This window comes from Alligator mississippiensis, chromosome 8, assembly GCF_030867095.1.
Source record: "Alligator mississippiensis isolate rAllMis1 chromosome 8, rAllMis1, whole genome shotgun sequence".
NCBI lineage: Eukaryota > Metazoa > Chordata > Crocodylia > Alligatoridae > Alligator > Alligator mississippiensis.
The window spans coordinates 22165743-22186546 of record NC_081831.1 but is presented as its reverse complement, the minus strand read 5'-3'; the positions used below and the strand labels follow the sequence as shown (position 1 = coordinate 22186546).

General features: G+C 59.3%; 2 protein-coding genes across 2 annotated transcripts; one reads left to right on the top strand and one right to left on the bottom strand.

Moving 5' to 3' along the window:
- Nucleotides 1–572: 572 nt before the first annotated feature.
- MRPL4 (mitochondrial ribosomal protein L4) lies at nt 573–4679 on the bottom strand. The gene is made up of 9 exons (XM_006277057.4): nt 4571–4679; nt 3955–4039; nt 3442–3610; nt 3186–3237; nt 2702–2819; nt 2262–2368; nt 1717–1826; nt 1410–1480; nt 573–943 (listed from the first exon to the last, which is right to left on the bottom strand). The coding sequence occupies exons 1-9, from the start codon at nt 4625–4627 to the stop codon at nt 798–800; spliced, it is 915 nt and encodes a 304-aa protein (XP_006277119.2). The 5' UTR covers nt 4628–4679; the 3' UTR covers nt 573–797.
- A 9465-nt stretch (nt 4680–14144) lies between these two features.
- S1PR2 (sphingosine-1-phosphate receptor 2) lies at nt 14145–20646 on the top strand. Its single transcript, XM_006277056.4, has 3 exons — nt 14145–14228; nt 17290–17773; nt 18362–20646. The coding sequence occupies exons 2-3, from the start codon at nt 17366–17368 to the stop codon at nt 19007–19009; spliced, it is 1056 nt and encodes a 351-aa protein (XP_006277118.2). The 5' UTR covers nt 14145–14228; nt 17290–17365; the 3' UTR covers nt 19010–20646.
- The last annotated feature ends 158 nt before the right edge of the window (nt 20647–20804 follow it).

Genomic DNA, 20804 nt, shown 5'->3' with positions numbered 1-20804 from the left:
CCTGGGTTCTCTGGAGAACAGCAGTGGTTAGGGGTATGTGGCGGGGAAGGCAAACACACACGGACAACACAGGACCAGCTTTTGAGGCTGCAGGGGAGCTACTCGGAGAACAGCACAGAGACCAAGGAAGCCCAGCCTCAACCCAGAAAGCTGCAGTTAGCAGCACAGGAAGGAAATGGCCGCTGGGCAAGTGACAGTGGCTTGGGGGAGGGGGGGGGGGAAGGGCCACAAAATGGAGACAGACTCTCATCCCCTCTCCCTAGGCTGCATGGGTGTCTGGGGCCTCTTGAGTCAGCAAACAAGGGGGGTGGGCAATCTCACACACTGTAAAAGCAGCTGCACCACTTCCAGAAGCGACGCAGCCACTTTTGCTGGAGACCCTGCTCCCCGGCCAGCGCTGATGGGTGGGGGTGGAGCAGCACGGTGGCATTGGTGCTTCCTGCTTCCTTGGCCACTGGCTAAACAGGGAGCGTGGCCTGACAGAGGGTGCACCCCCATGCACCCCCTATGTGTTGCCCCTGCCAGGCTGCAACTAGGCCCCAGCCCCACCACAGAAGCAGGGCACAGCGAGATAGAGACAAGGGCAGCTTTAATTAATGGCTCCTTTCACCTCCCTGCTCCAGGGGAAGTTGGACAGGGGCTGCAGCACACCCCCCCCCATGCCCCCTGGGCCCAAACCAGCCCCACAGGCCCCCTTATGCAGGGAGAGCAGAGCAGTGAGTCACTGCCCCAAAGTCCTTCATATGCTCTGGTACATCCAATGCAGTCCAGCTCTCTCCAGCCCCGCAGCCTGGCAGCTAAGGGAAGTCACAGTAGGGCAGGCGGAAGGGGTACAGAGCTGTGTAGCGCACATCGTGCCAGAGCAACTTCTCCTCCAGGAAGGCCACTGTGTCCAGTGTGAGCACCAGCGTCTCATGCTTCAGCATGCTGTGCACATTGAGGCCTGGGGGCAAAGGGAGGGGAGGTTGGGGGGCTGCACCAGGCCAGCTGGCCAGTGGGTTCCCTTGCAGAGAGCTGCTCCAAGATGGTCATTGGTACTGCAGTACCTCCCCTGGCAGGGAGGGGCAGTAGGATGTCAACCACCAGTTGCCACATCCCACCCCAGAGGTAGCTACATCAGCCCTGGGCAAGCGGTCCCCATAGACCCAGCTGCCTCTGCCCCACCCCAACATTTCTGTGGCAAGAGGCCTGATTACCTATGGCCCTTGGCCCCCCCCCATCCTGGAGGCAGCTGCATGGGCCACAGGGTCCCTGTATGCCATCTCACAGATGGCTGCATTTAAGTGTCTGACCTCAGGGAAAAAAGGTGCCGTGTCATGGTGGCTTGGGCTCCAGCAGTGGCAGCCCCCTCACCCCCATCCCTGGCTGCAGCAAGGGGTGTTCCCACCCCCCCACCCCCAAGTGCTCACCTAGCCCTGGCACCAGGGTGATGGACTTCAGGCCAGCCACTGCCCGCGTGATATTTTCAGGCATCTCGTTGCTGGAAAAAAGACAGACAGACAGACAAGAAGGAAGATGCTTATGGGCTGGGGCCCTGGCTGCCCAGGGGAGTCCATACCCCCGCCCCCCCCGCCCAAGGCTGTCCTGGCTCCCAGACAGCAGGGGGCTGGTGCAGCCAGATGGACAGGCTAGAGGAAAGGTCACTTCCCCCTGGGGTCCCACAGGGTGGGGGAGAGAACACAACCCACAGGTTCTCTCTGGCCGAACCCCACTCACACATCCACAATAAGCACAGACTGGCCCCAGCGCCGGTACTGGGCCAGGTTGGCCAGGTACTGCGAGTCAGGTGTCGGCAGTTCCAAGTTGTCCACAATGTGCAGGTTGTCCTGCGGGGGTAAGGAGCAGCAAGGACAGGGAATATTGTGAGCTCCTTCCCCAGGCTGCTCCGCTGAGCCTGGGTGCTCACCCACGGCCTCCATCTGCCCCAGACCTCTCTGCTCTGGGCCTGACTGGGAACAAGTTAATAGAGACCCAACACTGGAGCTACAGGACCCTGCTCCCAGCCCAAGGAAAACCTCTGATTAACCCCTTATGGGGACAGTCCTGCCCCAGAAGGAAAGCACCTCATCCCAACTCAGCAAGCAGACCCAGCACTGGGGAAAGAACCCAGGAGTCCAGGATCACAGCTCTTCTCCATCTCATCCCCTAAGACTTCTTCTAGACCACTTAACCAACTCACAGGGCCCTTCTCCCTCCAGCTGAGGTGAAAACCCAGGAGTCCTGACACCCTGCATCTCTCCTCCCATCCCTGCTCCTGGTACCTGCATCAGCTTGGTCGTCAGCGCCACCTTGAGGCCTGACACCCGCACCTTCATGGGCAGCATGTAGTAGTAGCTGGTGGGACCTCGGGGGCCGTGCACAACACCACCTTGAGAAGGGATTGGGGAGGAGAGAAGAAAGAGGCATAGGGGGTCAGCAGGGACATATGAGGATGTCCAAGCTGACAGCAAGGAGTCTTGGTCCACAGCAGCCTCCAGCTAGGGCAGGAGCCTGAGGCAGGTGGATGGGAGGGGTGAGGGGACCTGTGGCTGCAAGGACAAGGAAGGAGGTTGATGGCAGGGGCCCCTCCTGGTCCCACACAGTCACAACCATTGCTGGCGGGGGGGGGGACGGGACAGGACAGGACAGGACAGGACAGGACAGGACAGGTTGCAGGGCCCCAGTCTGCAGGGAAGGGTTGGGGGGCCTGAAGAACACTTACCACCACGCCAGAGAGGCGAACGGATGCTGCCATGCCGGGCCCGGCCACTACCTTTCTGTTTCCAGGGCTTCTTGCCACCACCCCTCACCTCCGCCCGCGTCTTAACCTTGGCGTAACTCTGGAGGGGAAGGCAGCAAGTAGTGGGTCAGAGCACCAGCCAAGCACCACCCAAGAGAGCTCTAGAAGCCATGCCCTACTACCTAGGGGTGGAAAAAAAAAAATCACCCAATAGCCCGCAGCCAAGGCATAGCAGAGAAGAGAAGTAAACCCAGGAGTCTGGGCCCACATCCCCAGCTCAGGCCCATTACACCTTCACTCCCTTCCCAGATCTGGGCTAGAACCCCAGAGTCTGGGCTCCCAGCCCCACCCTGCTGTAACCTCCCACCCAGGTAGGAAGCATAGTCTAAGAGTCCTGCCCCCCAAGTCCCTGTGCCCAAACCACTAGTGCCAACTACTGTTCCAGTGCCTACCCAACCACACTCACGATTCTCTTGAAGTTCTTCTGCCAAATGGCCACCGTGTGCAGGATGTCCACCCTGCAAGGAAGCAGGAGAGTGACCTGGGAGGTTGGCCAGGAGGCATGTACACACGTGTGTGTACATATGAGCACACCAGCCTGAAGAACCCAAGACACAGAGCTGGGAAGTGGCTGGAGAACGGAGGAAGAGGCTAGGCTGCTGCTTAATGAGCAGAGGTACTACCCATCAATCCAGCACCCCCAGACCTAGGCTTGGCCATACCTAGGCATCACAGCGAAGACATCAGGGTGCAGATCAGCCAGGCCCACAGGTTGGTCATCGTAGTGCCGCAGGGACTCCACCCAGGCCTGCACAGGTGTGCGGTGCGCAGGGATAGCAATAGGACACTCCCGCAGGATCGGAGTCTCCAGGATCACAGGGGGTGGCTTCTCTAGAGGGAGGCAAAGCCCAGGGGACATGTGAGCACAGCTCAGGTCAGGCATTGAGGAAGCCTGGTCCTCTGCAGACCACCAGATGTGGAGCACTCGGCCCACCCCAGAGAAACAGGACTGCCCCTGCTGACCAGCTGCAACAGAGACCAACCCCCCACTGCAGAAGCACAGACAGCTGCTCGGGTAACAGGAAAGCCCCAGCCTTTGTAGGGGAATCAGAGCCCTTCCTATACCACATTCCAGGCCCCTGACCCTGGCACACCAACTTCTTACAGCATGAGGCAGGTGGCTGCAAAGTCATTTCATAATGGCATTGGGAAGCAGAGCCAAGAATGGGACTCACCTGCCTGGGCTGCCACATTCACCAGGCTTGCGGGGGTTGTGGAGGTCCCCAAAGGCCCTGTCTGGCCAGAGGACATGGACAAAGCCTTTAGGCAGAAGAAAACAGGGGTTGGGGGAAGTGAACACATGGAGCCAAGGGGGCAGCTCCCCAGCTTGAGGCCACTGTGGAACAAGTGGGCACAGACACCACCTGCTCTGTGCAGGGCTCCAGGTGGGCAGAGCCTGAGCGAGGGGGGGTTAAAAGGCCTGCTGCAGCACACAGCTGAACCCCGCAGCAGGCAGCTTTGAACCAGGGGGCAGGTAGGCAGAGATCTGGTCCTCTTCATCTACTCGGGACCAGCAGGGTGGAGGCTGGTGCTGCCCTGTGGTGGGCCCCAAGGAGAGCATCATCTGGTCCAGGCAGCCTGGCCAGGGCCCCCGGACCCCAGCCCCGCTGCAGCCCCGCCTACGTGTTGCCCCGGCCCCACTGGCATCACGCTGGGCCCCCTGTTCTCCTACCGCTCCCCACGGAAGCCCAGCGCTGACCCCCTGACCTCCCTCTGACCCCGCCCCACCCTCGTTTGACCTCCACACACCCCGCCCCGTCCCGGCCCCGGCTGCTCCCCGGCCGGCCTCACCCGCGCGGCAGCGCCGCCACGGAGCCGGAGGCCGAAGTTGAGCCCGACCCGGATCATCGCAGCGGCAGCAACCTCCACCCGCGCCTCAACCCCCTCCCCCCCCACGTGTGCGCCCGGACTGCAACTTCCGGCGCGCGCCGTGACGTCATCCGTGGGGCGGGGCACACAATTGGATGGGGAGGTGGGGCGGGGCGGGGCTTCGCGGGTGGCCAAAAGTGTGTGTGTGTGTGTGTGTGTGTGTGTGTGTGTACGTACATGACTGCACATGCTTGCACACGTGCATGTAGGTGCCCCTGTGCATATGAATGTCTGTGTCTGTGTATGTGTCTGTGTCCACGGGTATGTGTATATGCCTGTATGCGTCCCTGTGTATGTGTATAAGTACTTATGTATGAATGTGCATGTATGATGTATGTGTGCATATTTGCGTGTAGGTATCTATGCACATGTGTATATATTTACGTAGGAGTATGCAGGCACCATGTATATAATATGTGTCAATATGTACATGTACATACATGTACATGTATTTACGTGTGAATATGTACACGATGTGCATGTATGTGTATATGTATGCATATGTTAGCATATATGTAGATATGCACATATATCATGTATGTATGCGTGTGTGTGTGCATATAGGAGAGAGGGATGGAAGGAGCAGAAGAGAGACAGAGGATGAGGCAGGGGGAGGGAAAGAGGGACCAGGATTGGGGCAGGGGAAGATGCGGGGGTTGGGGCAGGGGAGACCAAGGGGAGCAAAGAGGCTACAGTGGCTGCCTGGGAGGAGGCAGAGGTGCTGCCTCCCATCCCATGGGATCCCTTCCCAGATCCTCAGCTGGTGTCCCAGCACCTGTGTGTATCTTGCACCAAGCCCCAGCCCCTGCTGAGGTATCCAGTGCCACAGATTGCAGCCAGCAATGGGAATGAAACCCAAATTGACTCTGAAATGAACCTAGTGCTGGTGGAAGGGAGCCCAGCCACAGCCAGGGCCAAAAGTGCCCCTGAGAAGGCCACAGTGTCACAGCGCTGTAAGAGGCAGCAGAGAGCAGAAATGCCACAGTCTGGACACGAGGTCACACTAGGATGAACCACATGGGAATTTGTGTGACATCTGCGGAAGTGTGTTGCACACACATTTAGATACATTTGCCTTGCTAGAGCCCTGAACATGCATCAGTCCAACTCCAGCTTCTCTACCTGCAACAGGGAGATCCCATGGCAAACACAGCCGCCAGGCCTGAGGCTTCATAGCATGTGAGAAGTGAGGCTGTAGCATCTGAAAACTCATGCTTCTCAGTCCAGAAGGTGCCACCCTGCCCTGCCTCCTGCCTTTCTTCAAACTCTCCTAGCTGATGCTGGAACTGGCATGAGGTTGTTCAGTGCAGCCACGTGTGTTCGCAGCAGGGGGAGTAGTGACACTGAGGAAATTTGAAGGGACTTTTGTGTGAAAGTGGGAAAGTCCCTCCAGTGCCTGCCAGGTTTTGAGTACGTGTGAGCAGTGTCATGCTGTCTGTGTGGCCAGTCCTATGCCAGGATGAGGAATTAGAAGGCTTTTGGGGCTTAGGTTCTGCTTTGAGGGGAGTTTAAGGGGCTCTACTCTAAACAAGGCAAACAACAGGAGGTCATCTAGTCCAACCCCATGCTCAGAACATGGCCATCCCCAGCTAGATCATCCCAGCCAAGGATTTGTTTAGCCAGGTCTTAAAAACCTCCAAGGATAAAGATTCCACAACCTCTCTGAGTAACCTGTTCCAGTGCTTAACCACCCTCCTAGTGAGAGAGTTTTTTCCTAATATCCAGCCTAAAATTCCCTTGCTGCAGCTTGAAACTGTTGCTCCTTGTTCTGTCATCTGCCACCATTAAGAACAGTCCAGCTCCATCCTCTTTGGAACCCCTCCTCAGGTAGTTGAAGTAGTAAATCCCCTCTCAGTCTTCTCTTCTTCAGACTAAGTCCAGTTCCCTCAGTCTCTCCTTGCAAATCATGTGCCTCAGCCCTTTCGCCATTTTCACTGCACTCTTCTAGACTCTCTCCAATTTTTCCATATCCTTTTTGTAGTGGGAGGCCCCAAACTGGACACAGTACTCCAGATGTGGCATTCCCAGTGCTGAATAGAGGGGAACAATCGCTTCCCTCTATCTGCCGGCAGCCCAGTATGCCATTAACCTTCTTCACAACAAGGACACACTGTTGGCTCCTATTTAGCTTATTGTCCCCTGTTACCCCCAGGTCATTTTCCACCGAGCTGCTACCCAGCCAGTCAGCCCCCTGCCTGTATCAGTGCATGGGATTCTTTTGTCTTGAGTGCAGGACTTCGCACTTGTCCTCATTGAACCTCATGTGGCTCCTTTTGGCCCAATCCTTCAATTTGTCTAGGTATCTCTGAATCTTAGCCCTACCCTTCAGTATATCTACTACTCTGCCCAGCTGGTATCTTCTGCAAACTTGCCAAGGGTGCACTCCATCCCATCTTCCAATTCGCTGATAAAGATACTGAACAAAACCGGCCCCAGGACCAGCCCCTGGGGCTCTCCACTTGATACTGGCTGCCAACTAGACATCAAGCCATTGATTACTACTCTCTGAGCCCAATGATCCAGCCAATTTTCTATCCACCTTACAGTCCATTCATCCAGCCTGTATTTCCTTAGCTCGCCTGTGAGAATGTTGTAGGTGACTGTATCAAAAGCCCTGCTAAAGTCAAGGAATATCACATCCACTGTTCTCTGCATCCACAGAGCCAGCTATCTTGTCATGAAGGCAATCAGGTTGGTTAGGCATGACTTGCCCTTGGTGAGCCCATGCTGACTGTTCCTAATTATCTCCTTCTCTTCCAAGTACATAGAAATGGATTTCTTGAGGATCTGCTCCATGATTTTTCCAGGGACTGAGGTGAGGCTGACCAGTCTGTAGTCCCCCAGATCCTCCTACTTCCCTTTCTTAAAGATGGAAACTTAATAGGGATAATTAAGACGGGGATATAAACAAAACTGAAAATATCATCATGCCCCTTTATATATCCATGGTGCATCCACACTTTGAATACTGTGCCCAGTTCTGGTCCCCATGCCTCCAAAAGGATATAGATAAACTAGAGAAGGTCCAGAGAAGGGCAACAAGAGTGATCAGTTGTATGGAGAAGCTCCCATGTGAGGAGAGACTAAAGAGACCAGGCCTGTTTCATTTAGAAAAGAGATGCTTGAGGGGATACAGGAGAAAGGTTTACAAAATCTTCAGGTATATAGGGAGCAAAAGGAAGATGCAGGGTATCATGGGACCCCTACAGGACAAACTAGGGCAATTGGTGACAAAGACGGGGACAAAGCTGAGCTCTTCAATGAGTTCTTTGCATCTGTATTCCTAGACACAGACCAGGACAAATCTCCCAATTGGATCACAGATAGACACAGGAGGGACACCAGCCCACCAACTATTAGCACACACTTAGTGAAGGGGCACTTGGAGGGGCAAGGTGTGTTCAAATCAGCGGGCCTGGATGAACTTCATAGACCAGTTAGTCTTACCTCTATCCTTGGGAAAACTCTGGAAAAAATCATTAAGGATCACATTTGTGGGAGCCCAGCAGGGGAAATAATGCTGAAAGGAAATCAGCATGGATTCATTGCAGGTATATCCTGACTAACTAACCTTGTTTCTTTTTATGACCAGGTCACAAAATGCTTAGACGCAAGAGCTGAGGTAGATGTCATCTACCTAGACTTTAAGAAGGCCTTTGATACAGTACCTCATTCTGTTCTTGTAAATAAACTGACAGGCTGTGAAGTAGATGATTATATGGTCAGGTCAGGGCAAATTGGCTCAGGGTTCACACCCAGTAGGTGGTAGTGAATGGGTTGATATCTACCTGGAAAGATGTGGGCAGTGGAGTCCCACAAGGCTTCTTCACAGTAATCCCTAAAAAGGGATTGGACACATTCTTGAAGGAAAGGGGCATCAGTATCTATTGAGCATGGGAGTGAGGCACACAGCCTCTGAATCAGAAATTCTTAGACCTTACAGTCCAGTGGCTAGGTAACTGGCTCCATGGTAGGACCCAGAGAATATTGATAGATAGAAGTGAGTCATCATGGCAGAAGGTAACCAGTGGCATCCCTCAGGGTTCAGTAATCAGACCAGTGCTTTTCAACATGTTCATCAACAATTTGGATTAAGGTTTTAAAAGCAAACTAGCAAAGTTCACTAACAACACCATACTATGGGGAAGTGTGATCATGCTCAAAGACAGGCTGGCAATACAGGCTGATCTGGACAGGCTTGCAAGGTGGGTGGACCTCAACCTGATGTCATTTAATACAGAGAAATGTAAAGTGCTCCACTGGGGAGAAATAATCCACAAAATTTACAGGCTTGGCAGTGCTATGCTTGCTAGCACCACATCTGAACAAGGCCTGGGTGTTGTGATAGACAACAAAATGAACATGAGTCACCAATGCGATGCCATAGCTGGCAGAGCTATTCAAACACTGGCATGCATCTACCAAGACAACTCAAGCAAGGCTAAGGATGTCTTCCTCCCGCTTTACTCGGCCTTGGTGAGACCGCAGCTGGAGTACTGCATCCAGTTCTGAGCGCCACACTTCATAAAGGATGTGGAGAAGCTCAAGAGAGTCCAAAGGAGAACCACACACATGCTTAGAGGCCTAGAGACCAGGTCACACAAGGAGAAGCTGAAAGACATGGGACTGTTCAGCCTGGAGAAGAGAAGACTCAGAGGGGACTTGGTGGCAGCCTATAAGTATATCAAGGGCATACATCAGAGCCTGGAGGAACATCTGTTCACCAAGCCACATCCCCCAGGGGAGGACAAGAAATAACGGGCACAAGCTGATGGAAGATTGCTTCAGGCTAGACATAAGGAAAAACTTCTTTACAAGTCAAGTACCGACGGTTTGGACCAAGCTCTCCCTAGAGGTGGTACAGTCATCCATCTTGGCGATCTTCAAAAAGTGTCATGATGCCTACATTGCTGGGGTCATCTGATCCCAGCAGTCTTTCCGGCCCAAGTACAGGGGAGCTGGACCTGATGATCTATAAGGTCCCTTCCTGCCCCCATCAACAACTATGAAACTTAAATGCTGCAGGCTGCAAGGGAGAGAGAAACAGTAGGAAAAACCCTGGTCTGACTCAGTTTCTTCCTGCTTCCAGCCTCCACACACTGCCACCATGTGACACAGGAAACTGGGCAACATGAACCTAGGGTCTGATCCAGTACATGGCTGTGCTTGTGGTCTTTTGTTCACTTTTAGAAGGTGTTGTAATCCCAGTGCTGTATCTCTGCAGGGGCTGGGGCAGTGTAATTGTATTGGTTAGTTGCACCCAGATGGTCAAACTGGTGCCAGTTTGCTGTGGATGAGCTGCACTGTCAGCATCAGGCAGGGAACCGGCAGCCCCCAGCATCCTCCCCAAGTGCCGGCAGGGGGCCCTCCTGCCCGGTTCCAAGCCACCGGCAGTTCCCCTGGCCCAGCAGAAAACAGATGCTGCGGTTTCCTTCTTGCAAGAGGTTTGTGGTTCTGCAAGATCCCCTCAACCCCAGGGCTTGGGCAGTGAGGCCTCAGCATTGAGTGAGCTATGGCATTTGCTGGATGAGATGCATCCTCATGATTGCTCCTGTGCATCTCTGCTGTAGGAGCATATAGGAGCAGCAGCCTGTGGGGGCAGAGACCCTCCCCCCCTAGCCCCCCACTCCAGGTGTTGTATAGATAAGCAAGATGCAGACAGCTCAGAAACTAGGTCAGGGCAAACTGTAACAGGTGTGAAGAGGCAATGGGGTTGGTGAAGGGAGTATGAGCTGACTGACAGCTGGCAAACCAGCTGCTGGGAGCTGAGCTGGTGATCTCAAGCCCAGACAGAGGTAGCTATAGCCATGTGAGTGTGATGGGTAGTGATGCACCTTATAGACCAAGCTCTATGTATAGCACAAGTTTTCATAAGTTCACTTCATCAGATGGGCTCAAGCTTAGACCCCAGCCCAGGTCAGAGGTCCTCACCCCCACTGGAGCAGCTCCTCCCAACCTGTCAGGCACTGGGTGCTGGGCTAGATATGTGGGAACAGCCAGGTCACATCACCCCCATGCTCCAGCTGGGGTCACCCCCAGCATGCACTATGGCTCTGGGGGGTGCAAGACAGAACAAAGGCTGCAGGAGCAGGCAGGTTCCTAGGACCATGGCAAGAGCAGCCTATGGAGCACAGGACAGACACCCAAGCAGGAAGGCGAGCCTGGGCTGCGGATAGTGAGGATCCTATCTTCTGCTCAAGAAGCTGGAGTCTCCCTGCAGCATGGAGCTCACTCGCACACGAGTGCAAATGACCCTTGACACCCAACACAGCCACTGTGCTGACACAGCTCTAGTGCTGTCATGCCAAGTTCTTGAGGCACAGCTGGCTGGGCTGGAAATAAGAATTTGATGTGAATGACAGCGAGCGCTCTCTCTTGACACTAGTGCGGTTTCCTCTTCCTCAGCGCACTGCAGGCTGAGGCTTCAGCGGAGTCATCTTCAGCTGCCTGAGCGTGGCAATGAGCTGGGCGCACCAGGCTCAGCCTCCAGCTCCCAGGTCATCTGGTGTTATCAGGGCAGCTCTCCTGGCATGGACAGCCCCTTTGCACCCTGTTCACAACCTTGCCAGGTCATGGACACTAGGATGGGACACAGGATCCCAATGCCAGCCACATACAGGTCCCAGCAATGCAGAGCACGAAGGTGGCACCAGTCAGTCTCTGCTAAGTGGGCTGGTGTGCTGTCTGCCTGTGATGGGGAGATGTGGGCACTGACAGGGCCCTTCCTCATGGAGAGTCCAGGGAGAGAAGGGCCCCCATGCAGCTCCTGTTGCTTTTCCTGCCTGTGGGCATGGAGGCTGGAAGTAGGCAGGCACATCTTAGCCTGTTTGCTTTCGAGAAGGTGTCTGAGCTGGCATGCAGGGCAGAGATTTCACAAGCAGCTTCCTCCACACCACTGCCCCAGCACGGTAGCGCCCACTGCTGTGGGAAGCTGGGAGGGCTGCACCTCTGTGCCCTAGGGCCCATCCAGGCACCTGGCGGCAGGCACCGTCCCATGGGAGACGCTGAGTCTTGTGTCCCCTCCCTCCTGCAAGGCCCATCCAGAGGGCACTGGGGCCACAACCGAGCAGGATCAGGCCATGGGGGAGATGTGCGGCACCACTGTGGGGCTTGAGTCAGGGACTGGGCTATGCTCACACCTCTCAGCACCTGAGAGAGGCAGGGCAGCGCCCAAAGCCCCTTGGCCACAGGGACAAAGGGGCAACCTGGAAGACCAAGTTCTGGCCTTGGGGTACCAGCAATGTTTATCCCCAACAAGAAGCCACTGAGCTGGGAGGAATGGGGGGGAATAGCTGGAGCTCCCAGCTGCTGCTGGACTCGGTGGTCCCGGTCCTGGGTGCTCCAGCTCCTGCACTGGCATCAAGGATGTGGTAACTGCAGCACGGAGTCCTGGGGCAGCTGTGAGGAGAGATGGCTTTGCCCCACGGCCCCCCGCCCTTCCCTGGGGCATGGCGGCCAGCTCCCCCCTGCAGCCCCCCCCTCCCACTCACTGCCCCTGCCCCATCTCCGGGGGCTCCTGGCCGAGGCCCGCGGATGAGCTCATGGCTGGGGAAAGAGGGGCAGCGGGGGCGGGAGCAGCTGGGACGACTTCGCCTCTGGGTTTGTTGACTTCGGCGCTTGCCAGCAGCCGATCCATCCCTCCAGGGACTAGTGGAGTCCATGTGAGCGGGAGGGGGAGAAGCAGAGCCACGGCTACCGCCCCCCCGCCCTGCCGGTGCCCCTCACTCCCGACCCGCGGCGCGTGGGGCCCTGGCGTGTGCAAGGCGGGGGCTCCGGCGCGGGGCTGAGTGGGGGCCGAAGCTGGCTCGGAGGAAGCGTCTGGTTGCAATTAGCTCCTTTAAACGAGAAACCCGAGCGCTTCTCATCCCCGATCCCAGCTCAGGCGCCAGGTCCCCTCAGCCCCGGCGCGGAGCGTGGGGGCCTGGGCCAACAGCCCGGCCTGAGCCCCAATCATCCCCTCTCCCTGCCAGTTCCCGCTGCCCGGAGATTTATGCCTAGTTTCTTGGAAGGGGGCGGGTCCGGAAGGCAGCGATTCCTGGGCCTCTTGGAACAGGCGGGGTCAGTGCGGGGGAAGTGGCTGCGGGTGAGGAGTGATGGACACCGCGGGGCTGGAGGGCGGGCGGGTAGGAGGCTTTAACCCCTCCTTTGCCGCAGATCGGGCTGCTGACACGAGCTGAGCGTCCCACACCCAGTCAGTGCCCATCCCCTAGTACGTGGGTGTCACAAGGACACCGGCCCGGCGGGGTCACTAGGGCGAGCGGAGCCGGCGGCGCCGGCAGCTGAGCGCCGCCCCCTGCCCCTGCCGCCCCGGTGCCCCTCACTCCCGGCCCGCAGCCCTGCAGTCGGAGCCGAGTGGTGAATTCCTGAGCACGGCCCCGCCCCCGCGTTGTCCCGGGTTAGCAGTCGCCAGGTGGGGCCGGGGCCGGGGCCGGGACCGAGAGAAGCCTTGTCCCCGCCGCGGAGGCGCGGATCGGGGCCAGGAGCGCAGCCCCCGCCCACGCGGCTCCCACGCGTCCCGTCCCACGCGGCGCAGGATCAAAGTCCCCTGGCCCCTGCTTCCTGGCACAGACGCGACGGGGTCCGTGGAAATCCCCGCCCGCGCGGCCCGCGCTTCCCCTCTGTTTCCCAGGAAGCTTCGTGGGAGGTGGAGCCCACGCACCACGCGGAGCCTCGGGCCCCGAACGGGCACGTCCCCCAGCCCGTGTGCCCGCTCCGAGGGGTATTCGTGCGGGGGGGACTTGGCCCGCCGATCCCCCCCCTCCCGGCTCTGTCCCGGGCGAGCCCCGCAGAAAGCCCCTGGCGCCCGGCCCACGCCCATTCTTGGCTCAGTGCCCGGGGATCCTGCCCCTCGCCCCCAGGAACAGGAGACGGAGCCCCCCAGGACGGGGCCGTGGGGACGGGGGTATCGTAGGGAGGTCACGCGTGGGTCCGAGCGGGGTCTCCCCCTCCACCCACTTCGGAGCCAGATTCCTGGGCAGCCTGGGCCGCCGTCCCCGGCCGGACACGAGCGTGGGGGGCCGACCCCCGCCCCCACCCCCAGCGGGACAGATAAGCAGGCACGGGGGGGAGGGGCCGGCTCGGAGTCTCTGGCCCTGTCCAGGATCAGGCCGGTGGCGCTGCCGCGATCGGGGCCCCGCGACACTTTCCACGCGGGGGGGGGCGGGGTGCTTCGTGCAGTCCCTTGTCCCTGCAGCCGCTTCGTCTCCAGCCCCGGGCGACGGACGCAGCTGCCGCCTGCAGGGGACCGTTGCCCGGCGCGAGAGCCTGCCCCTGCCTCGCGGGGGGCAAGGTGGCGCAGGACGCCGGGCTAAGAACCCAGGTGTCCGCCCCCCGCCCCGTGTGACCCACCAGCCCCCACTCTCGCGCCCAGGAGAGTGGGGCCGGGCGTCCGCGCTCCCAGCCCCATTCCCGCCCCCCGCCGGGCAGGGATTGAACCCAGGCGTCAGAAAGAGCGGACTGGGGAGGGGGAGGGGGAGGGGGGCGGGGCGGCGGCCGCGCCTCCCTCCCACCCTCCCTCCTGCTTCAGGTTGCTTGCGGCGGCGGGGCCCGAAGGAGACCGCGGAGAGCGGAGCCGGAGCCGGTAAGGGCCCAACGCGCGGCTGTCGGGAGCCCCGGGCCCCTGCCCCGCCCTGCCCCGCCCCGCCCGGCCTGGTCCCAGGTGTCCTAGTCCCGTCCCGCTGCGCCGTCCAGCGCTGGGGCTCCCGGAGCCTGAGGGACCCGTGGGGCAGGGGGCTCGCGGGGGCGGGGCTGCCCCCGAGCTTCGCTATGTCCACTTGTGCCAGCGGGCAAGGCGGCCGTGCCCCCCGTCCTCCCCCGCCGCTTGTTCGGCATCCCAGGGAATTTCCTTCCCCCGGGCTTTCCCCGGGGGGTCTCCATGGGGCCTCAGTTGGGGGGAGGCAAAGGCCCCGCCATGTCTGGCCCAGCAGCCCCCCACGTGTGTCTTGCCCCCGCCATTGGAGCTGGGCAGGGGTCTCACGTGGGAGTGTGGCGCCTTGCTTGCCCCCCTCCCCCCCCCCCCGCTGGTTCCCCCCATCCCCCCAGCCTGGGGGATGTCGTCACCCTCCAGGAATCCCCTTCTCAGCTCCAGTGGGTGGGGGGACCCAGGCATCCAGGCCCAGCTGCGGGGGGGGGCAGCACCCGTTCCCCCCCATTCCCCCGCTCGGCTTTGGGTTGTGCAAGCGAGTAACGGCTGTGCTGCCGCACCCGTCCCCTGCCTTGCTGCCTGCTCCCCCCCTATACCTCCTTGCGTTGCCCACACGTCCCCTTGCACGTGCCTGGTGCCCCCTCCAAGCGTGGCGGCACACGCGTATCTGTTCCCCACTGCAGGGAGCAGTCCTGGGTGGATTCCTGGCTGCTGGAACCTGGAGCCTCACGCTGAAGCCCACAGGGGCCTGGCGGGGGACCCACTGCTAGGGTGGGCAGGGGGCTGTGGGTTGGGAGTGAGAGGCACCTGGGGGCAGGGGGCTGCAGGCTGGGAATGAAGGGCACCAGCTGAGGCCTCTGCAGAGCTGCCCAGCACCTGTCTGTGGCTCTCCTCCTCTCCTTGTCCCTGACCGAGCTGTTCCCTGGGGTAGGGGTCAGGGGAGGCTGCAGAGCAGCTGCAGCTGCCCCAGCTCCCCCCCCCCCGCCCCCCCCAGCTGCTTCCTGCCTTGTGGCTGCAGATAAACACCTTGAAATATTTGGAGTATTCAGTGCTGTGACCCGCAGGGACCTGTGGGGGGGAGGCGGAGAACTGGGGGGGTAGTGCTGCCCCACGGGCCCCCAGTGAGGGACCTGGCGGGGACTGCTTGTCAGATCCTGGCCTGCTCTGACCCTCTTCCAGCCCCTGGGGCCCTGATCCAGGGTCAGCCAGTTTCCCTCCCCCCAGCCCACAGCGGAAGCCTTGCTGTCTGCCCCCTGATTCCCCCTGAGGGCTCCATGCGGCTGGAACAAGGCAGCCTGTGTGTGCCACTGACAGGGGACAAACCTCCTCTGTGTCCCTGTGGGTGAGCACAGGGGGCTTGTGGCGGGGAGGGGGAACCAGGGGGGGGTCTTGGTGGGGGGAGGGGGAACCAGGGGGGTCTCCAATGCAGAATATGGGACAAATTTCCTGCCCTGCCACTGCCTCCCTCAGGGCCCCTTGTGCCTGTCACACAGCTGCCACAGTCCTCAGTTTGCCCAGCTGTGCAATGGGTTGAGTTGCCCTGCACTAGCCCAGGGTTCCCTGTGGGGGAGGCAGTAGGGGTTCTGGCCTGATTATGCCTCCTCATGCAATTATCTTTTTGCTCCTCACCCCTGCTGTGTGCCACTGGGGAGGCATCACTGTCCTACCAGTGCTGACCAAGTAGGAGTGGGGGGGGAGCTGCAAATGAATGTGTGCAAATGAGCTACCACACTAATTTGCATAAGTCAGGCTGGCTGGCAGACAGCTGGCTCCTCAGGGGCTAGGCACAGCTGGAGGAGGGGTTGGACTCACTGAGGGTGGATCTGAGGTCCTGGCTGCATGGGCATCACCTCCTTTTGCTGAACTGGACCCCAGCACAGACTCAGCATCTAGAAACTGGGGTAAGGAGTGGGGGCAGCATGGCTTAATGGACAGAGCCCAGAGGGGAGTCAGGACACCTGGGTCCTATCCCTCCTTGCTGGCAGCCTCAGTTTCCCCAGGACAGCAGAGGCTGGTCTCTGATTCCACGAACCCTTCAGTGCAGTGAGATCCTGAGCTGTGGATGGGGGAGCCAGGCCTGGCCTAGGAGCTGTTTGGATAAGAAGGTCTAGCCTAGGTCCAGCTCTGGCTCTGGCAGCTCTTGGACCAGGCCTGGGCTCCCTTCCCCATCCCCTAGCTCAGAGTCCCGCTGTGCTGGGGAGTCCTGGAGCCAGAGAACAGCCCTTGTTCTCGTTGGGAAACTAAAGCACCCAACAAGGAGGGGCGGGATCCAGGTAAGCTGACTCCCTTCTGGCATCTGCCCATGGGGCCATGCTCAGCAGTGGGATGGGAGAAAATATTATTTGGGGGGCTGCGAGTAGAGGGGGTGGTGCTGGGCCGCCCCTCTCTTCCGCAGGGTCGTTGTGGAGCCGGTGCATGGTGGGAGCACTGGGCATGGTGCTGCAATGACAGGACATGGCAGTGGTGCTGGAGCAGTGCAGCTGTGCTTGTGGGGACTAAGCCCTGTTAGCCCCAGCCTTCCTCTGCCTATGGCCTTGCTGCATTCTGCTACTGGCCCCAGTTTCCAGCTAATGTGTGTGGGTCTAGCTTCAGCTTTGGCCAAAGTGGGAGCTCCCCAGGTCAGCCTGTCCCTTTGGCCTGTGCTGGCAGCTGCAGCCACAGTCTTGTGGGTTCTCCGCCAGTGAAAGAGGAGCCCAGCTAGGGGTGGTGGAACCCATGGCAGGAAAGGAAGCTGTGGTAGCAAAGACAAACAAAAGCCCCAGGTGGCCTGGCCCATCCTTTCCTTCCCAGCTCCCAGCAGCCTGGGACAGGGCCATGGAATAGTGACCGGGCCCTGCCAACAGCGTGGGAACCCAGGGCTGGAAGTGCCTAGTGGTATGTGGGCAGGAGCTGGCAGGGAAGGCGATGGAGGGAGAAAGACCCAGAGATGGGGTGGGGGAAAGGGGGAGTCCCTTCCTTCCTTCTGCATGCAGCCTCTCACCTCTGCCTCTTCTCACAGGTCGCCACCTGTCTGGTCCCTGCCCTGCCCTGCCCTGCCCCGCTGTCTGCATGGGCACCGTGGGGCTGGGCCAGGCATGGGCAGCCCCTACACAGCCTACTGGGACCCACTGATAGTGCAGCAGCACTACAACTACACGCGGGGGACGGGCGAGCGGCGTCGCTCGCCGCTCTCAGACCCTGTGTCAGTGCTCATCGTGATCGTGTGCAGCCTGGTGGTGGTGGAGAACCTGCTAGTGCTGGCGGCTGTGTGGCGCAACCAGAAGCTGCACTCAGCCATGTACGTCTTCCTGGGTAACTTGGCCGCCTCGGACCTGCTGGCAGGCGTCGCCTTCTTGGCCAACACGCTGCTGTCGGGGAAGCACACCCTGGCACTAACACCAGTCGCCTGGTTCATACGTGAGGGCTCGGCCTTCGCGGCGTTGGCTGCCTCTGTCTTCAGCCTGTTGGCCATTGCCATCGAGCGGCATGTGGCCCTGGCACAGGTACGGAGAAGGGCAGCAAGGATGTGGAGAGGTTTAGAGGGACTTCCCGATGAGGAGAGACTGCCGAACCCAGGCCTGCCCAGTCTAGATAAGAGGGGAGCATGAGAAGGGTTTACGAAAAAGTGAATGAGGAAGAGAAAGTGCCTAGGGATTTATTATTGCCTGTCTATCACCATACAAGAACGAGAGTTCACAGCATGAAACAAGCAGGTCATAAGCTTAAAACTGGCATCTATTTTCCGCAGCGCAGCATTAAAGGGTGGGACTTGTGGCCACTGGAGGCGGTGGAAGTGGAGAGTTCAGCCAGACTCACAAGGGATTGGACAAGTTTTTGGAGTAAAGGGGCATCAGTAGCTGTGAGCACAGAGTGAGGGGCATAGCCTCTGGATCAGATCTTCCTAGACCTTAAATGCTGGAGGCTACAAGGGAGAGAGAACCAAGTGAAAAAGCCCTGCTCAGACTCAGTTAACTCTCCCTTCCAGCCTCTGCTCTCTACCGCTGTGTAATACAGGAGACTGGGCAAGGAGGACCTGTGGTTTGATGCAGTATGTGGCAGCTCTTATGTTTTTGTATGTTGTTATGTTGTAGGTGAAGCCCTACCGTCGTGGTGGGGGTGGCCGCATGGTCCTGCTCATCAGCGCCTGCTGGGTCGTGGCGCTGGCTGTGGCCGGGCTGCCAGCACTGGGCTGGAACTGCTTGGGGCGGCTGACGGCCTGCTCCATTGTGCTGCCGCTGTATGCCAAGGACTATGTGGTGTTCGTGGTCAGCGTCTTCACGGTCATCCTGGGCAGCATCGTAGCGATCTATGCTCACATCTATTGCGTGGCCCGATCCAGCCATGCTGAGCGGGCCGGTGCCCAGAGCCTGGTGCTGCTCAAGACAGTCACCATCGTGCTGGGCGCCTTCATCATCTGCTGGCTGCCTGCCTTTGTAGTGCTGCTCCTGGATGCTGCCTGTGGGCGCCTCGCCTGCCCCGTGCTGGCCCAGGCCAGCTATTTCTTTGCCTTTGCCACCCTCAACTCAGCTGTGAACCCTCTTATCTACACACTGCGCAGCCGTGACATGCGCCGTGAGATCCTGCGCCTGCTGTGCTGCTGGGGGATGCTGGGCCGCGGCCGCCGTGCCCAGCACTGCCGCCGGCCCCTGCGTAGCTCCAGCTCCCCTGAGCCCTGCACCCACAAGCATGACCTGCCCACAGCGCCCATCATGACAGCAGCCTGTGCCACCTCTGTCTGAGCCCCTACCATGGGCAATGAGGTAGCTGGGCATCTGGATCTGGACAGGGCTGAGCCCCTGCTCCCCAGCTGCAGTCTGGGCACACCACAGCCTCTGTCTGTCTGTCTGTCTGCCTGTCCAGCCAGTCTGGGGCCATAGCACAAGGGGTATGGCCATCCTTATTCACCACAGAGCCCCCAGGGCAGAGCAAACATCTGGTTTGGGAGAGGACCCCCCACTCCTCCCAGCACGGTCTCCACTCCCCAGGCAGGACTGTCTGCCTTGGCTTGATCGGCACTCCCAGGCCCTGCCTGGGCATGCTGCAGCCTCAGTCCATCCATACAGCAGCAGGTGCCCCTGTCCCTAGTCTCAGGACCCTGCTGGAGTTGCGAGGGTGGCAGTGGGGCATAGACTGTCCATGTATCTGTCTGCTACTGCCTCCCTGGCTCTCCTGGCAGCCTCTGAGCCATGGGGGAGCAGCACGAGCAAGTGTGTGAGTGTCTGTGTGTGAGTGTGTCTGTCTGTCTCCCACGCCTGTCCTGAGGCTGGTGCCTCCCTCCAGAGCTGACAGACCGGTCTGGGGAAGCTGTGCCTCTACTGGTGACGCCTTGCCCTTGCAGTGCAGGGAGCGGGTCCCAAGCCCCGGCTGTTGGGGGCTATGCTGACTGCAGCAGAGGGATCCCTGAGGGGACTGGGCCTGGGCCTGGTGGGGGAGAAGCAGGGCAGGCTGCCGGAGCCTGTCCTCCATCAGGAGGCAGCTGCTAGTGTGAATCACTGACTGACAAGCCTGGGCGGGGGCAGCCACGCTGTGAATGGGAATGAGCTGCAAGCATGGGAACGGGTTTGGCCCAGCCCGTGGAGTGGACTGGGGTTAAGTCAGCTGCCCCCAGAAGGTGGCACATGCCACAGCCTGGCACGCCCTGTGTCCCCATGTCCCTGCCAGCCACATGCACTGGCCTGGACCCTGTGAGCCAGGTCACAGGAAGCTCCCAGGACCTATGGGGTCATGTGTACAGGCAGGGAGCACATGGGGGGGGTGCACATTGTAGGAGCACTGCATATTGTATGTGCATATAGTGTATGTACATGTCCCAGTGCTGCATGTGGAGTGTGTGTGCATGTTCCAGTGCATGTTGGGTGCATGTACATGCCCCCAGTGTGTGTGAGGTGCATATAAGATGTGTGTCCATGATGTGTGTGCGCCCCTCAGTGTGTTTGGGTGGATGTGTGCATAGCACGTGCACATGCCCCCAGTACATGGGAAGTATGGGAGAGAGCTGCATGTACCTTGTCCTTTTGCTAGCTCCTTGTCTCTTCCTGGCCCCTTGCCTTGGCTGCCCTCAGCCTCCCCTAGTCCTGGGGGCCCATCTTGTTCACCAGGTGTTGGCTGTGGCTTCTCCTGGCACCTAGTGGCCCCTAATCCTGCTGCTGCCAGTCCTAGGGGAATCTGGCTGACCTCAGTTCTGCAGCCAGGTACCGAGGCTTGGGAGGGCAGGGTTGGCTCTGCAGTATGGTACAGTCAGCGCGGGAGGAACCGGGGGATCCTTGCGGTTGCCCCCACTCCCAATCCTGAGGAAACACTATGGAGCCACAACCCCGCCCCCTCACTACCCATGTACGAGCGGCCACCACTGACTATTAAAACAAAGTTTCCGCCACTGCTCGCGTCAGCTTCTTTCCTGCCCCTCCTCCCCACACAGGGTCCCCCATGGCCCCTGCTGCCTGGTCACAGGCCTGTGGGACTGCACCCTGCCTGTTGGAGCTGCCTCAGGGCTGTTCTCGCTTACGCAGCCTGCCTGGGACCATGGCTGGGTTT

What these genes read in the sequence shown, in the direction of transcription:
- MRPL4 (XM_006277057.4), bottom strand. Translation starts at nt 4,627, where the DNA reads ATGATCCGGGTCGGGCTCAACTTCGGCCTCCGGCTCCGTGGCGGCGCT. An exon ending in GTGGCGGCGCTGCCGCGCGG is followed by an intron (nt 4,040 to 4,570) that starts GTGAGGCCGGCC and finishes TTCTGCCTAAAG; the next exon opens with GCTTTGTCCATGTCCTCTGG. An exon ending in GTCTTCGCTGTGATGCCTAG is followed by an intron (nt 3,238 to 3,441) that starts GTATGGCCAAGC and finishes GCTTCCTTGCAG; the next exon opens with GGTGGACATCCTGCACACGG.
- S1PR2 (XM_006277056.4), top strand. Translation starts at nt 17,366, where the DNA reads ATGGGCAGCCCCTACACAGCCTACTGGGACCCACTGATAGTGCAGCAG. An exon ending in GGCATGTGGCCCTGGCACAG is followed by an intron (nt 17,774 to 18,361) that starts GTACGGAGAAGG and finishes GTTATGTTGTAG; the next exon opens with GTGAAGCCCTACCGTCGTGG.